Source organism: Acytostelium subglobosum (genome assembly GCF_000787575.1).
Source record: "Acytostelium subglobosum LB1 DNA, scaffold: scaffold34, whole genome shotgun sequence".
Classification (NCBI taxonomy): domain Eukaryota; phylum Evosea; class Eumycetozoa; order Acytosteliales; family Acytosteliaceae; genus Acytostelium; species Acytostelium subglobosum.
Window position 1 is genome coordinate 348457 of NW_012236499.1, and position 18217 is coordinate 366673.

Below are 18217 nucleotides of genomic sequence, written 5' to 3' on the forward strand. Positions count from 1 at the left end.
AATTTTAAGTGTGTGCGACACCAGTTTGTTTATTGCTGCTGTTGTTGAATGTTGATGATAGGGTTTAGATTACATAGGTCGAACCTCATCTTATTGAAGGAGATCATAAATTGTCGTTGGTTGTCCGCCGAGTTGCTGTAGTAGAACTCGGATGCAGCAATGTTGAACAACTTGTCATTCGGTTGGATCTTGGATGAGAGTTCCATGGCACTATTAATGAAAGAGTAGATTGTATTAGTTTTGAAGTATGCATAGAGGTGAAGTCGACTTACATTAGTTTGAATGGTGCCAATGGTGATGCGCATAAGAATAAATAGGTGAGTGCCCATTGACATTGCACTGGATTCTGTATCTGGAAAAAGTTCTCCAAACAAATAATGATCCAGTGATTAATCAGTGTCTGATTGGATGGATCTCTCTCCACCAACAATTCAAACACCTTGGAAATGATCTGACACATCAACTTTGGATTGGACTTTCCTTGTTTGAGGAACTCGCCAAGAATGAATGACAATATTTGATCCACAGATGGGTACAAGTCAACAATGACTGTTGGTATCACTCTGTCAAATATGATTATGATCATGTCAGTAAACAATGGAGTAATATTAAATTTGTTGTTGTTGTTACATACTCTGATAATACAAATGTCTCGTAGGAATAGTGTGATACTTGTTTGATCTTATCAAAAAGCATCTTGACCTTCTCCATATTGTTCACCTGAGAGTAGAGCTGTCGCTCCGTGCTATCAATATTGAACATGTCCTCTTGCTCGAGTATTGAGTCTGAGGAGAATGACATTGATTGGGACAGTTCAAATGGTGAACCACCGTTGAAGGCCAGTGCGTTGCTTGATGTGTTTGGTGAGGACATCAAGGGATTCTTTCCGCTGATTGATGGAGTCATCGATGACGAGCCTGTCTCATCACCAGTGTACATGCAAGTGACCATCAGTGCCAGGCCAAGCATCGATCGGATCGGGTTCTCGTGGGGCAGTGACTTCATAGCAAAGTGTGAGATGTACTCTCGTTGGGAATGTGACAGAGAGAATGAGACCAACAGACGATCGAGTCCACGGAATACTCCATACACGATGGGCAATGGTATTGATGGTTGTCCAAGAGTGGTGCAAATGACAACGGCTCTCTTGGTGAAGGAGCTCTCTTCTGACTCGCGACTGTACTGTTCGATCAAAAGGAACATTGTGGAAAGCACACGTAGGGTCAATGGGATGGGTGGGAAGGGCGATGTCGACAGACGTGACGGTATCCACCTGAACAAGAACTGCAAGAGAGAACCTTGGATGTATCTGTGGACCTTACCCTCCAACAGGTAGAGGATGCCATCGAGGGCGGCCTGTTGTAGTGAGATGTTGTGATGCTCCAATGCCTGCTTCAGCATTTCAAACACCTGTGCCTGGTGTGCTGGGGATTCAACAGTGTCTGGTTGATATGTAACTGTGATAGCCTTGCAGATGCCCAGTATGATGTGCTGCTTGATGAGGAAATCATCATTGTCCTCTGCGGCATAGATCGTACCAAACACTCTGTACATCCACATGTACTGATCTCTGTTGAAGATATCCGACAGAAGAATGACCGAGTTGAGTATCTCTTTGCGCAGTAGTGGTGGACACATAGTGTTGATGAGGAATGATTCGAATGTCTGCAGTGCCTTCTCGATGATTGGTGTAAAGTTGATACCAATGTGTACTGGTGGACGGAATTGCTTCAGGTCCGCCAATGATATCTGACCAGAGGTTATCTGTCCATTGGTAAAGGCTCGTTCAATATTGAAGTGGTAGCTTGACATGTCAGCCGATGAGTTGCCATCATTGACCGCAGAAAGGTTGCTGTACTCTGATGCTCCTCCCAGAGGCAGTTCTGATTGTGGCAATGCACCGTATATGATAGAGAGAAGTCGGTTGACCTTCTTTCCACTGTGGGTACGTAAGAAGACCAGGTCCTTCTCTCGAGGTACATGGTTGTAGAGAGGATGTGGTATACCAGATGTTTCCAGTAGGTTGGTTGATGCATTGATGTCACTGATCTCAAAGCAGGCCTTGAGTATCATCAGTGTGATGCCCTTGAGAGCCAAGCATTTGGACTCCTCAGTGATCTCGTCTGAGCCCATCTCTGCGTCTCCCAGTGGTGCAAAGAAGATGGGCTCCAATATTTGCCAGATCCTGTTGAACTGGAAGTCATCGGGCAGACCAACAAAGTTGATGTAGCGAACAAATCCTTCCAGGTTCTGCTCTGGGGATAGTGTACTGGCAAAGAGTGGACAGTTGGGGATGATGCCACCTCCGTACTCATCCTCTGTGATGGTGTTTGTCAGTGCTGGATAGATAAAGTCAAAGGCTTTGGAGCTAAGCGGCACGATGGAGCGAATGAATGAATCAAAGATCAGTTGACCAATGTGTGATCCCTCCATTGGCTTGCAACTGTTGCGATTGTAGAGCAGTGACACGAGGAACTTGACCATCTCGTTTGATTGAGTGAGCGATATCTGTGTAGGGTCCTGACTGTAGTTCTCTTCAAGTTCGCGCTGTCCAGATATGTAGCCAAAGTGAGGACGAATGACGAGACAGTAGAACTTATACAAGCAGAGCAGTAGGGAGCACCATGAAAAGTCGTCAGTGATCGTAAGAATAGATGCAGGACTCTTATGTATTATGGATCTCGACAGCTCCAGTACGAGTTTAAAGTCGTAGGGGTTGATGACTTCGGCACGCCACCTTCTAAAGCTCTCAACGAATGCCCATATCGATATCTTGAGTAGCTGTGCCTCGTTGAAGCCTGATGCACCATATTTGTTGATGTATGATGAGAGACATCTTGTTGTCTCACGCAACTCCTCCCACACACTGTCAGTGAGCAGTGGAGGACCACTGCGCAGAGGATCACTGCCCACCTCTCCCAACGAGGAGGACAGCAGTGACTCAATCTTTGCCTCTAGGTGTGACTGAATTGCATGCTCAAAGTTGATCGAGTAGGGTGATGCAATGAAGGTTGGAATCAACGAAGTGTCCAGCTTGGTTGATGATAAAAGCTCCAAGACAGCATCTCGGTCCACCTGAGACAGTATCCAGAGCTTGGTAAAGGACTGATGACTGGACGTATGGTACTGAGACTTGAGAAGGTCGATCAGGTCTGAGTAGGCAATGGTCTTGAGCTTTCTAAACTCGTCTGGTGTTGAAGTGCTCTGTGGTTCCAAGATTGGCTTTTGAAGCTTGGAGATATTGTCCACTGCTGGTGACACTGATGCAGTTGTTTGTTGCGGATTGCTCGTGGACAGGTTCTTGATCAACTTTAGAAAGGTTGATTGGATGGAGAGGTTCGTGGTTGACGTATAAAAGTTGGACATGAACAGTGAATAGAGGTGTTGGATGATGGACAGACCGTCGGCAGGGCTCTTGGTGTTGTCAATGAGTCTGTTGATTGAGAGATTGAGGATGCGCTCGCCTGCGATCTGTAAAGAGATGTCATCCGTTTGCAAAAAGTGAATGATCAACATCTGAACGGTCTCACGCGTGATGGGCAGGTAGGACAGTAGTCTCAACAACTTCTGTTTGCGACGCAGATCCAATGAGTGCGTCTTGGTGAAGATCTTCTTTAGATGCTCCGTCAGGATACTGGCCAAGGTTGGATCATCCTTGACAGTGTCGATCAGTTTCTTGACGATTGGTTCGTTGATGAGCAGCACCATCTTGTCCATGAAGGACTCGGTAAACACTTGGGGTGTCACAGAGTTGTTGATGATCAGTGACTGGCAGAACAACAGGAATATGACGTGGTGTGTCAAGAAGTGTTCACATCCAATGATTTGCCACTTGGTTGCGAGAGCATATCCACGGAAGTCCATGTGCTCACGGCCGAGCAGCATGAGGAATCGTACTGCGTGTATAGACACTGAGGTTCCACCGTAGGTCAATAGTGGATGCACGACTTCATGTACAATGGCAGGGTCAACGCATGTCTTGAAGCTCTGAAGGAAGAGACTGGGCTTGGGATTGCTAGGCAAAAGACTGCGATTGAAGAATAGACCAGTATAGTAGAGCATGTGATTGATCAGCTCTGAGAACAGTGGGTCTGTGGGCTTGAACGTGGAGAACAAGTTGACGGCATTCCTCAACAACTTGAATATAATCTGAGAGATGATGTTGGCTGCTGGCGAGGCGTTGTGTTTGTTGTCGTGGTAGCCCAGATAGAGTGACTGACGTGATGATGATATCCTAGTCTCCTCTTGTACCTTGAGTCCAGTTCGAAGTAATATCACAAGTGTAGGTAGCCATCGAAGGTCATACTCTTCAAGCAGACGTTCCTTGAGCAATAGAATACGTTTGCTCTTCAATGGATCATTCTTGGTGGACAGTGGGGAGTTGACAAACTCTGGTGAAACTGATAGGAGGGCGTCTGCCCAGCGGGATGCGGTCACTGAGCTTGGATGGAGACGGTCGATCAGAGAGTACAATCTGTAGACATCGCGTATCGATGAGATGACAAAGTATGGTGATTCGCTAAGTGCCAGACCATTGAATAGTTTGGGCACGATGAGATTGGAGTATTTGCTATACAGTGTGTTGTTGTTTCGAACAGTGTTGATGATGGTGATGGCAACCTCGACCGATTGAGTGTGGTGCAGGTTGGCGATCAAGAACTGCAGGAAGCCATCACGGAGCTCTTGGTCGGGGTACTTGTCCGTGGGATCGTAAAGGTACTTGACGAATGAGTGGCAACTGCCCAGTATTGTGGCAGTAGGGAACGAGAGTTGAGGCCTTGCTCCAGTGTTTGGATCGACTTCATAGAGCAGACGTTTGATCTCCTCAACTGGGAATACATCGGGATACATCCTGCGGGTCAGGAACATTGAGCCAACCAAGTCGTAGAGATGGGGAAGTTGCTGAGCAGGCATTGACAGGAGACATTGTGTCTCTTTCAGTTCATCCAAAAGGAAGAGTGGCAACTTCTGCTCTCGGTCGAATTGTGACAGATCCAATCCAAACTTTGACAACTTTGAGAACATTGATATGAGTGCTCTCTTCAACTCGAGATCGTGTGTGTTCTGGTACTCAATGATGCAACTCGTGATCAGTGGTTCGAATTGCTTAAAGATGGTCCTCTTCTCCTCGGATGACGTGATGCGGTTGACCTCTTGATTGCTGTAGCTGTAGTTGATAGACTGTGATGATGCTGGATCCATATACTCGTAGAACTGGTTGACAACAGGAGAGCCAAGTGTGAGGAACGACGAAAACACAGACTTGGTATTGGAGAACAATGCATCATGTGTGTTGTCAGATGCTGGTGTCATCTCTACAGAGCGTGGTTCATATGTTGGTGAGTTGTTGTTGTTGTTGTTGGTGCTTAGATTATCCTTTGACAATGATCGGTTTGGTTGAAGTGATAGATTGCTCATAGAGACAAGTGGTGTTGGCTTGAAGGTGACTAGGAACAACTCTGTCACACACTTTGTAACAGCCAGTGGTTCTTGTTCGAAATGAGAGGTAAGATATCCAAGGATCTCTTCTGTGTAGGGGAGTATTGACTTGCCAGAGCACTTGAGAATGACTGCTAGTGCGTCAAATGCCGATGATCGCACCTGGTTGAACTTGTCGGCACCAAATATCGTTATTGAATTCTGTCGAACGGCAAGTAGTTTGGCATACACCTTGATGTAGTGTATGCTGTGCGTAAAGGCTCCAAGGTGTGCAGGTGCCTTGACGAGGGGACTGTTGACCAGAGATCCACTGCTGCCCGCCGCTACCAATGGTTTGACCTCCTTGAGAGGTGGCGTAGGACGGAACTGAACAATGTTGGACATGATGTTTATCATTCTGCAGATGTGTCGCAGTACATTCTGGCAGTATGCTCCAAGGACGTTCTCAGCACCTCGGCTCAGGTAGGCCAGAATATCAATAATGTCAATGTGAAGGTCAAAGTCTGTGGCCATCCAAGTGATGATTCCCACTCTGTCCAGTGCCAACGGAAGGATGTCACCAACAAAGGAGAGCATCTGGTTGGGCAATGTGGACAACAGTGTTCGGCATGATTGTGGTGTGAAGAGAGGGAACGAGTACTGTTGGCAGATGAGTTTGAGTGCATGATAACATCCTCTGATCATATCGTCCGGATGTGGATTGGAGAGTCTACCACAGATCAATCCAATAACATGTGAGAGATTAGAAAGAATCTTGGATTTCTTGGTGACCTATATAATGTTTATGAATATTGTTAGTAAGTGTTTTAAAGGTCTCTATTGGTACAGGTACATACCATATTCTCATAACCTGGAACATCAAATGTCTCTCTGACCTTTGATGATATTCCTTTCATTGTTCTCTTGTCGAGTGGTGCAGTGAATACCAACTTTGGTATTATATTGACCAAGGCAATGCCAGCAGAGTTCCTCACTCTAAAGTCATTGTCTCCAAGCTGTTCAATGAGGAAGTCCAATACCTTTGGCTGGATGGCGATGGCGATTGATCCTCCAGACTCTGGCTCCTTGTCCGCAGGTGACGATGTGCAGAGTACATGTGCCTTCTGTTGAATGTTCTGCTCAAGATACTCGATGATCGTGTAGTCAATCTTTGATAGTGTATCTAGGATCTCGAGCTTCACCAGCCAATAGGTGGATGAACTGATACACAAGAGATGTCGAAGTGCCACCAGAGCCCAGTCACTGTGCTTACTCAACGACAGCGTGGGAAGACACTCTCCAACACCAGTACATGAGAGCTTTGCTGTGATTGAAGATGAGTCGAGAAGAGCGCGAAGTAGATGAGCCATGAGGTACGGGATACAAAGATGTGATTGCAGTAGTGTTGTGTTGATGGGGTGGTAGACGTTGTTGCTGGTGATGTGGTCGGCCTCTAGGAAGCCACGGATCAGACATCCGATGAGCAATGCTGAAGATCCACGCAGGAGGGGGTCGGGATCGCTAAGATGTTGAAGATATTCCTCCTTTGGAATCGAGTCCAATGTGAAGCTGCCCACTGATTGAGTTGAGGTGGACAGACCCAGTGAACGCTCACCCTTCTCTCCTGCTGCTGAAATGTCTGCAAACAACTTGAATGAAATCTCCGATACACTCAGGTTGTCAAAGAGCTGTTGGGCTAGGACTGGTTCCTCTTGGTCGGCAAAGAACTCAGAGTAGAAGGTGCGAGGGAAAAACTTGACAGATTGTGCCAAACAATTAATGACAACGGCCTTTAGACTGACACGAATGGTGGACTGTGGAGAGAAGGCCATCAAGCGAAGCTGGTGTACAGTCTGCTGTACAAGGGGCTTGGGCCACACATAGTCATACTTTCCAAATGTAACCAGCAGCTGTTGTAGCAACTCTAGACTGGCACCAACTACATTGTGATCGTACGACTCATTGTCGATGGACTTGAGAAGCTTCAGAATGAACTGTAGGAAGAACTGTAGTCTGTTGGAGAAGATATCAGTGATTGGCACTGTATTGTTTGGTGTTGTGGAACCTGATGATTGATGTCTTTCAACTGGATCTAAATGTAATAGTGGGTGTTAGTTATGGGTGTAGGAATGATGTATGATCAATCAGTTGTATGAACACACATACCATGACTAGTAGAAGACTCTTCAGATAGCTTTACCAACTGGAGATAGGTAAAGAGTACACCAAGCATCTTGTTGGAGGGATGGTCGGAAGCTACTGTGTTGCTCGGCGTGGTGAATGTGTGTAGTGTGTCGATCACCTGCTCAAAGATTGGACGTGGATAGTGGCGACAGATAGATACAATGCAGAATGACGAAGCTCTACGCACTGCAGCAGATCCGTGTGCTAGATTGCGCAAAAAGACTTCGATAACCTGTGTCATCTCGCTGTCCTTTAGGTAGGTGATCAATACACGGGCAATCGACTCCATGGACTGTGCTATCGACTCTTGCAGGGCCTCATCGTTGGTCATTGAGAGAAGGTGATTGATGGGTCCAATCAATGAGGTGATGTACTTCCTGCTCTTGGACGGACGGATAAAGCTGCACACCTCTCCAAACTTTGTAAGTGCGATACGTTGTGACTTTAAAGGGAATGGTTTGCTAAGGATGGCATATGCCGTTGACAGTACACTGCTACTTGATGTTGATGATGATGATGATGAGCTTGTTGTAGATGTATGCTGTTGTTTGTCTGTCGATGTAGTGGTAGTCATAGGATCACCACTTGAGCTCTCCTTTGATTTGCGATCCATTGGACGTCCCTTTAATACTCTAAACAACTCATACAATATCCTCTCATGGTATGTGTATATTAATATCTAGTGTTGAAGGAGTAGATGATGATGATGATTAGTACGTGAAGGTCGGTGTATACACTCACTCACTTGCTCATTGACTCGCTCACTAACCTTTATAGTTCTATTTAAACTCTCTTCAGCGACAGAGTAGACGTTGAGATCTTTATCACCATGTGCTCGTAGCAACAATGAGAGCGTTATCGATAGGAATCTAGGAAAGTCAGAGTTATTCCTGATGGTTGGTGAGCATATCTGCTCGGCAATCGTACGACATGCATCTATCTTCTCCTTTCGAAGGTTCTGATCGTCAGTGTCGATTGGTGATGTCGACAATACATCTAGAGCACGGAGAAGGTCCATCTTCTTCCTATCTCTATTTGTATTTCTGTTTAGATATGTATGTGGGTATTGATTGTTAATGAGTGATGATCATCACCTCTTCGTCATTCATATGATTGTTTTTTTTTTTGAATTTGACCCAGGTCCAAGTCATTTAGACCTAGTCATTCTGCTTAGTACCACAATCAACATGTATATTATAAGAACACTTATAAGACCATACAACAATGGTCACCAAACATGGTCCATGACAAAACGTCTATGCCGACAGTACTCCACCATCAGCAGTACAGTAACGGAAAACAGCGGCGACGCAACCCATCAACAACACTATGATGTGGTGATAGTAGGAGGTGGTCTGGTGGGCACAACAATGGCATGCTCTTTGGGTGCCACACCAACAACCCAACACCTAAAGGTGTGTCTCATAGAATCACAAGCAGTCAAGCCATTGCACCCACTACAGAGCACACCAGACTTGAGAACTCTGTCGTTCAACAATACATCGGTGGCACTGTTCGATGCGGTTGGTGCATGGTCGCTCATCAAGGACACCAAGAGAACCGCTGCCTTTGACCAGGTCAGAGTGTGGGATGCCAGTGGCGGTGGTGGCATTCACTTTGCAAACAATGGTGAGCCAATGGGTCACATCTTGGAGAACAACATCGTCACGGCTGCACTGTTTGAGACATCCAAACAGTATTCAAATGTAACACTGCGATCACCAGTCACTGTAAAGAACGTTGATATGTCTGGTGGAGAGGTGTCTGACAATCCAACAACGACCATCACACTCTCTGATGGTAGTCAAATTACAACCGATCTAATAGTATGTAATGTTCAAACAAACTTTGATAGTACCTATAACTAATAACTTATTTAGATTGCAGCAGATGGTGGCAATTCAATCATCAAGAAACAACTCAATATGTCCAGTGTTGGTAGGAACTACAATCAAAAGGCTGTTGTTTGCACACTAAAGATAGCATCAAACTATCAATCAAATACACTCTTCCAACGTTTCCTTCCAACTGGTCCAATCGCACTTTTACCCGTTAGTAGTGTTTATGATACAATATTGTATCTCGGAACTTGTTTTATTAATACCCTTCCTATCATAGCTTGCAGATGGTTATGCATCAATCATATGGTCAACCAACACTCTACATGCCAACTATTTGCTGGAGCTGGACGATGAAAGCTTCATGACACAACTCAAACATGCTTGGTTCTCTGCAGCGAGCACCAGCAATAACAGTGCAATTGAACTGTTGCACAATCTATTCAGCACCAATCCAAATCGAATGTCTGGCAATGAACTGTTGTTGCCTCCCATTGAGAGTGTTGCCTCGAAGCGAGCTGCCTTCCCCCTGCGACTGGACCACACTCAATCATATGTACAGCAGGGCCTCTGTCTAATTGGAGACGCTGCACACGTTGTTCATCCACTGGCGGGCCAAGGCGTAAACCTTGGACTGGCCGATGTGATTGCACTAACCAAATCCCTTGGAGAGGGTGTGGCATCAGGCTACTCTGTTGGAAATCGAGTGTTGTTGGACAGGTACCAGGAGGAACGACAGTTTGAGAACATCAAGATGATGGCCAGCATCGACACACTTTTCAACTTGTTCACTCATTCCTCACTGCCAATTATGGCCATCAGGAATGTTGGCATGTCCATCTTGGATACACTCACACCTCTAAAGGTATGTAGTAGGAGATGGTCAACAGACTATTTCACTCGAATAATCATTCACTAACTAGTGTCATCCCTCCATAGAATGCCATAATGTCAATTTCCAAAGGCAACAAGGAAGTTCTGAGAGGTGTTGGAAAGCAAAACTAGTGTGTTTGAATTTGGCGCCAAAATAAACAGTGTGATCAACAACCTACCCACGAACCAGAGTGACACAGCAATATAATCTAATACAATCATTGATAAACAAAGATAATAATATATATATAGTAATGATGAGTAGATCCAAGAAAACGCCAATCAGTGTAATAGCACTGCTTCCTGCCCCTTCACGGTCAACCATCCAGTATCATCCATTCAAAACATCATACGTGTTGGCAACATGTCTAGAATCAAATCAGATCATTCTCTACAACACTGCTGACAACAGTCAACAACAACAACAACATCAAAAGAAGGAGAATAATGGAAATAAGTTTTCACATCACAATGAACATATTACCTCTTGTTGCATATCTCCAAAGGGTGATTGTGTTGCCAGTGCATCACTTGACAAGACAGTGGTCCAGTTCTCTTTGAGATTCAACTCAACATCGACCTCCAGCAATAGTATCAAGAAGACTCTATTGACATACAACAGTGGAAATGCGTCAGCACTGGCCTTCAACTCTACTGGATCATCATTGGCTGCAGGATCAATGTAACTATCTATACATTGCCAAAGACAACAACATACACTAACCAACTAACTGTCACACACAAAAACATATTAGAGATGTCATTAAACAGGTGAATATGGTGGACAATGCTCAAGTGATCACATTCAAAGCACACGATGGTCAAGTACAGTCCATTGCGTACTCTCCCAATGGAAAGTACATGGCCACCATTGGTGCAGAGGATAATACACTAAAGTTGTGGTCTACCGACAAGCTATCATCTGATGAGGCCATCTTTGAAAGAGAGGTGACGTATGTATATCTCAGTGTGTGTGATATACAAGAGAGAGATGGTCACTAACATTAATGATACTGTTACCAATCAATCACCAAGTGCCAACTGTCAAATGAGCTGGAAGCCAGACAGCTCCCATCTGGCAATATCATCCACCAATAGTGTCATTTGTCTGTCAGCCACTGCCAATTGGGATCTCGTATCATCATTTGAGGATGATGGTCACACCAGGGAGGTGACCGCTCTGGCCTGGTGTCCAAACGGAATCTACTTGGTGTCTGTTGCTCAAGACAAGAACCTACTGGTTTGGAACACCAACACTCTTCAACAGGTCGCCCAGTATAGGCATGACTGTACCATCAGTAGCATTGCTTGGAAGCCAGATGGAAACTGTCTCTCATTCGTAACTATCAAACCTCTATGTATATGTTAACATTTGACTAGCATCACTGACCAATACACTCATCTTTTATCCAACAAACAGATTGATACTAAAGGACAGTTGGGTACCTATTGGAATGTTATCCCATCTACATTGGTATCACCTCTAGACCAAGCGGCAATAGATCGTTCAAAGGAACTCATGGAGCTTTTCGACGATGATGAAGACATCGACATGAAGGTACAATCCAACACACCAATGTCCAGACTTAGAAAACCCATAATGAATGACACTGTGATGTCACCCAAAGGCGACTCTGATGAGAATGATTATGAGGCGGTGGACGAGGACGAGGAGGATGAGGAGGAAGAGGAACATGATTATGAATCGGAACTGGAAGAGATCAAGTTTGTTGGTGGTAGTGGAAAGAAGACCTCAAGATCTATACAGTCAAACATCAATACCACCGCCATCACCACCACACTGTCATCATTCCAACCTGGATCAACGAGTCATCTGACAAAGAGACGATACTTTATGGCCTACAACATGATTGGAATGATTATCAAACGAGAAGAGGATGACACAAACAAGGCTGGCTCAATTGAAATTGAGTTCAGCGAGACTTCCTTCCACAGAAAGATCACGATGCCCGACAACAGTCACTTTGACCTAGCCTCCCTAGGTCGCAAGGGTGCTATATTTGCATCATCCACCGAGTCCACTTTATGTTTCAAACCATTCGACTCACTGGGCGGTATTGGCAACGAATGGACGCTACACAGTGAGGGTGATCCAATCGTGGGTGTAGCCATTGGCGAGCGATTCATCACGTCGTGCTCAAAGAGTAGAATACTACGAGTGTTCACACTTGGTGGCATCCAGTCTGCTATACTCTCTATCGATGGAGACCTTGTCACGATGGCAATCAATGGCAATGATCAACTGGCCATTGTATACTCCAGCAACAATGGACTGATTCTCAACTACATCGACTTGAACAATGGAAAGCAATTGTATCAAGGTTGTGTTCCAGTGTCGCCTCAGTCCGAGCTTAAATGGCTCGGCTTCTCTGACAGTTCAAATCAACTGACAACCTATGACTCCAACGGAATGATCAGGATATTGGCCCATGCCTGGCCAAATGCAGTGTGTGCATTACAGTGGATGCCACTTATGGTAATGAAATCGAAGCGATCATCCTCTCATTGGATCGTTGGATTGAACGATAGCCATGTATATTGTATCATTTGCCAGGTAATATTGAACATCTCACCTCCATTGCAACAGCACACACTAACCAAATCACCTACTTCCGATCACCTACTTTTAAAGGACTATCCCCTGACGATTCCAAGGCCTACTCTATCGACCATACCGATCAATCATCCATTGCTCCCCACTCCAGAGGTCACTAGCCACCTTGAGGAAACGTATGTATAAATACACAATGTTATGTTTTGTTCACTCACACATATGACTAAAATCATGATCCAAACACATATAGATTATACAAGAATAGACAGTCATACAATAGGTTTAGCCACAGTAATAGATCAACTGTGGAGGATCTTGTTCTGAAGGAGCAAGCGGCATATGATTCTGACGTCCTACGTCTCTTTGGTGTAAGTTTTATGGTGTTGTGAATGAATATCTGTCGGACTTGTCACCAACCAAACTTCTCCCCCCTCATATACTTAGGCCATTATCAAGTCTGGCAAGTCTGGTACACCACCACAGTCTCAGAGGTGCTTTGAGCTGTGCCAGATGCTCAAGCTTGAAAAATCACTCAACATTGCATTCAGGGTGGCCAATGATCACAAAGCCTCAGACATTGCCTCCAGGATCAACACTTTGGTTGACAAGTTCCAGGAAGAGCGAACATCACAATCCCAGCGTCACTCTCAAGCGACATTGGCAGTATCTCAGTCACCATCGCCAGACACTACTGTTAGGCAGGTCTTAGACTCGAGTAGTAAGGAGAACGAACATGTTGTCATTTCTCCAGCATCCAAGACAACAAAGAAGGACACACCAGTGTCAGCCTCCAAGAAGGAGACCAAAGAGACACGACCAACCGCCTCCACATTGGTTCAACAACAAATTTTGTTCAACAAGGCGTCCAGTCCATCAAAGACAACATCAGCCACGGTCAAGTCCTCTACCTTGCCATTCCCTAAACTGAATGTGACCGCCAAGAAGACAGAGAGTACCTTATTGTCTGGAAACAAGAAGCGCAAGGAGACACCAGAAGACAACAACAGCAATCCATTCAAATTAATGAAGAAGACCTAAGATGCTGACAGTATAATGAAGTTCCATCTTTTTTTCAAACCAGATATTTTGTTGATTGATTTAATAATTATTAAATTAAATAATTTTGATCATAACACCCCCACCAAAAAAGAAATCAAGACGACAAGTCCCCCTCAGCCCCAACGATTAAACTCACACTACCTCATCCCTCTCAGTAGACATTCGATCAGTTCTCTCTTTTACGTCTATCTATCTACCTACTACTAAAGCCGAATCAACCAACACTGTTGATTTCAATAGCAATTTGGATACATTATCTCTATCTATTCTAATATAAATATATAATTGTTCGACCAACACTAGCTTGATTGTTTAATATAGCAATTCATTGTATTTGGTTCATTTACACATAATATATTTAATTTTAATACACATTATCCATATACCTATTACCTTATAGAACTATTGCTACCTTCATTTTAATCATCACCCAACAACAAATTAACTACAAAAATGGTCCAAATTCAAACCAACTACCAATCCAAACCAGTCGAGATCAACGTGTCTGCCGAGAAGTTGATTCAGTTCCTTCTGGACGTGTCCTCATGCGCCAAGTGCTACCCATTCGTTGATGTCGTTGAGAAGGTCTCTGACAATACCTTTAGATGGACCATGCAGGAGCGTAAGGTCGGCAGCATCCAGATGAAGGCCACCCATGTCACAAAGTACACCCGTAATGCCAACACCATCACCTGGGAGAACATGCCCGGCGGAAACATGTCCTCTGTTGGAAAGTTCATCATTTCCTCTGTCAATGCCAACAAGTCCACACTGACCGTTGACTCGATCGTCGAGACCGACATTGAAATCCCCAAGCTTTTGGTCGGCTTTGCCAAGACCATGGGTCAGCGCGAGATGGCCCAGTCATGGGATGCCTACGTACTGAGCATCAAGAAGACAGTCGAGTCGGGCAAGGTCACCAAGGTTGCCCCAGTCGAGGACGTCGTCGTCAAGGACCAGAAGTTTGAGAAGGTCCGTCTCCAGGAGAACCTGAGAACCGAGAACTACAACACAATGGTCTCTGACTACTATGATATTGTGACCGAGACCTACCAAAGTGGCTGGGGCAACCATTTCCACTTTGCGCCATTCAAGACCAGCACCGAATCCCTCGAGACTGCCGTCACCCGTCTGGAGCACGAGGTCGCCGACTCTGCTCGCATCACCAAGGACAGCTTCGTGTTGGACGTTGGTTGTGGTGTAGGTGGACCCACTTTGGAGATCTGCAAGTACACTGGCTGTCGTATCCGTGGTCTCAACATCAACAAGAAGCAAGTCGGCATTGCCACTGAACGTGCCCGCCAAATGGGTCTCTCTGATCGTGCCGGTTTCGACCATGGTGACGCCATGAAGATGCCCTACGCTGACAACACCTTTGATGTGGTTACCTTCTTCGAGTCCACTTGTCACATGCCAGACAAGCAGGTCTTCCTCAAGGAGTGTTTCCGTGTGTTGAAGCCAGGCGGACGTCTTTCTGGTTCCGAGTGGCTGCAGTGTGAGAAGCCATCCGAGAAGGATATCATCCAGTTCATCGAGCCAATCTGTGCCCACCACTCTGTTCCACACATGGGCTCATTGAACTCCTACCGTTCAATGATGGAGAAGTCTGGCTTCTACGTCCACATCGCCATGGACCTGACCCAATCTGGTGACATCCTCCGTAACTGGGAGATTCTGGACAACAAGACAATCAACACCTTCAAGGCCTTGCCAAAGGGTTCCGTCGACCCTACCATCGAGATGATGATTTCTGGTGCCATTGCTCTCTCTGAGGGTGCACGCTTTGGTGCATTCGTCTTGGGTCGTTTCTTGGCTTCCAAGGACCTTCCAAGAGCCAAACTCTAAAGAGTGGTTTATCTGTTTAACTAATAAATAACCAAGTGGATGGTTGTTAGTACTGAATTGTCAGTTGTAGTGGACATTAACTTTGACCTGTGATCATTAACCTCCTCTTGACATTTATTTGATATACTCTTTGATAGTTTGTCTCAGTCCATTCAAAGAGCTGTGATCAGGTTCGCCAAGCTGAACTACTACCTCAAAGTGGGCACCAGTAAGATCTTCAAAGACGCGAACGTCTTGGCACTTCCAATGTTCGAGTAGACGCTTTGCAAAGTTATGTGATTGAATAGAGTTGACCCATTCATCAGTGGGGGCGTGCACAAGCATCCAAGCAGTAGAGGTAACAAGAGAGTTGTCTTGGTCGGTGCAAGCGATGATCTGCTGTGGTGACTCCCATTGTGTTCTGTCATCAGTGTTGTAGACAAACTGGATGTTCTCGAGATAGGATGGGAAGTCTTTCTCCAACTGAACATTGTCAAAGATACCTTGAATGCCAATGACACGAGTGATTTTGAATGGAGGCAAAGGGTCGTTGGTGTTCGCATGCAAGTAGTGTTGCTGTTGCAGCGTGATCATCGAGACCATATGAGCACCGCAGCTGTGACCCATGAGATTAATGTTGTTGATATCATATCTGTAGTCTTGGTGGTTGGTGATCAACCAGCGGATGGCAGCAGACAGGTCGTTGTTGTGCGATGGATAGTGGACTGGTGTCTTGTGAGCTTTCTTACTGAGACGATAGTTGACGATGGCCACCATAAGACCCTGTGACGCCCAGAAGCGGCCTAGTGATGTGTACTCAGACTTATCTCTGTCCATCCAAAATCCACCGTGAACAAAGACGAGAAGAGGGAATCTGTGCTTTGAGTCAACAGAATCGAGAGAGGGCTCGTACAGGTCCATCTTCAAGGAGCCAACACTCTTTGAGTAGTTGATGTCGTAGTATATAGCTGTTTTATCCATTTGATTGTAATATCTGTTGAGAAAGAATAAAATGAAAGTGGAGTGCGACGATCGTAGTTGATGCCACAATGTGAGTGTATCCTGGTTGTTGTTGAATGTGTTGCTAAAGAATAGTTTCAGCAGTGATGTACAATATATCTATCAAATTCACCTTGATCATGTGTTGCAAACCTATTTAATTTTTCTGTTGGATAACAGAGATTAGGGCGCAATGACGTTGACGATCGTGGAGACCCTGGTCCTTCAAGGGCTGGTGGAATCATCTCATCCTCGCCACCAGACGGCTTCAATGCATGAGACCTTTGCCGTACACAGAGAGAGGCTGAACAATCACAAAGTGCAATCGCTGATGCAGACAGAAATGACACACGCATCTACATTCTTCTGTTTGCTGCGAGAGCTATCGATGGTCTGCTGGCAATGGTTCCGCTTCGTCATTGTACAAATAATTGATACAAAGAGTAAGTTTGAACACACAATTTAATATTAAAACACATATTAAATTGTGTGTTCAAACTTGCAAGTTTTGTCTCATGTAGTTTAGAGTGAATGAAAAAGACAAGTTCGAACTCCGATTAGTCAACCACTTATATTTATATTTACATATAAACATACATGTACACGGAGTTTAGACGAGTGCAGGAAGTGGAAGAGGCGGCAGCCTCGGGCCAGATCAGCTTTATTGACCACACCTATCGAACGTCGCCACAGTATATAGAAGAGACTGCCTCCTTTTGGGCGGCTGGAGCTGGCCAGATGGAGGTAATCAAGTACCTCCACGGGATCGATCACATTGACGACACCCCGCTCTTTAGCGAAGGCACAATGTTTCACGCAGCACTCGGTGGCCATATGGAGGTGTTGCTCTTCCTGCACAATTGTCGAACGGAAGGATGCACCTCCAACACCATGGACCACGCAGCAAAGATGGGTCATCTGGACATCGTGCAGTTCCTTCACGCGAATCGCACAGAGGGGTGTACAGACGACGCCTTGGTCTTTGCGGCGCGGAGCTGCCATCTTGACATTGTCAAATTCCTCTATGACAATCGAAGCGAAGGTTGTGTTTGGCGAGCATATGCCTATGCGTGTGATAGCTCTGACAATCGTGATGTCTGCGAATATCTCTCTGAACTTCCATGTCGAGAGCATTGTCCTCATTGCCACAACAGCCATGACATGGAGCTCTTCTATCAGTTCGTAGATGAGATGCACCGACTAGATCATCTACCGGATTAAGTTAACTCTCTATTGTCATCATAAAGGGACGGACAACCAGATATTCCTATTCAAACTGGACATGAATGTTGGAGGCAGTCCAACAACAGTAACAGCAACAACAGCTGTCAGTCATCTAGTCAGCCAATAAACAGTCGACTGCCTGACAGGCATGAATGGCCATGCGTCAACATAGTCAACGTGTCATGTCTTGATTGTTGGTGGCAGTTGTAGTCAATGTTGTGGA

The 18217-nt window shown here is 45.3% G+C and overlaps 6 protein-coding genes across 6 annotated transcripts; 4 read left to right on the plus strand and 2 right to left on the minus strand.

Moving 5' to 3' along the window:
* Positions 1–29: 29 nt before the first annotated feature.
* SAMD00019534_117410 (hypothetical protein) lies at positions 30–8620 on the minus strand (the record flags this gene model as incomplete). The annotated part of the gene is made up of 6 exons (XM_012893150.1): positions 30–210; positions 273–563; positions 635–6210; positions 6276–7510; positions 7585–8281; positions 8372–8620. 6 exons carry the CDS (start codon positions 8618–8620, stop codon positions 30–32), a joined length of 8229 nt encoding a protein of 2742 aa, XP_012748604.1.
* A 226-nt stretch (positions 8621–8846) lies between these two features.
* On the plus strand, positions 8847–10445 carry SAMD00019534_117420 (hypothetical protein; the record flags this gene model as incomplete). The annotated part of the gene is made up of 4 exons (XM_012893151.1): positions 8847–9428; positions 9483–9653; positions 9721–10305; positions 10380–10445. 4 exons carry the CDS (start codon positions 8847–8849, stop codon positions 10443–10445), a joined length of 1404 nt encoding a protein of 467 aa, XP_012748605.1.
* Positions 10446–10570: 125 nt separating this feature from the next.
* SAMD00019534_117430 (hypothetical protein) lies at positions 10571–13926 on the plus strand (the record flags this gene model as incomplete). Its single annotated transcript, XM_012893152.1, has 7 exons — positions 10571–10995; positions 11069–11266; positions 11349–11652; positions 11734–12867; positions 12967–13064; positions 13139–13256; positions 13333–13926. 7 exons carry the CDS (start codon positions 10571–10573, stop codon positions 13924–13926), a joined length of 2871 nt encoding a protein of 956 aa, XP_012748606.1.
* A 474-nt stretch (positions 13927–14400) lies between these two features.
* On the plus strand, positions 14401–15792 carry SAMD00019534_117440 (hypothetical protein; the record flags this gene model as incomplete). The annotated part of the gene is made up of 1 exon (XM_012893153.1): positions 14401–15792. One exon carries the CDS (start codon positions 14401–14403, stop codon positions 15790–15792), a length of 1392 nt encoding a protein of 463 aa, XP_012748607.1.
* A 120-nt stretch (positions 15793–15912) lies between these two features.
* On the minus strand, positions 15913–16779 carry SAMD00019534_117450 (hypothetical protein; the record flags this gene model as incomplete). The annotated part of the gene is made up of 1 exon (XM_012893154.1): positions 15913–16779. A coding segment is annotated over one exon (867 nt), but the record flags the coding sequence as incomplete, so codon positions are not given.
* A 588-nt stretch (positions 16780–17367) lies between these two features.
* SAMD00019534_117460 (hypothetical protein) lies at positions 17368–17991 on the plus strand (the record flags this gene model as incomplete). The annotated part of the gene is made up of 1 exon (XM_012893155.1): positions 17368–17991. One exon carries the CDS (start codon positions 17368–17370, stop codon positions 17989–17991), a length of 624 nt encoding a protein of 207 aa, XP_012748609.1.
* Positions 17992–18217: the final 226 nt, after the last annotated feature.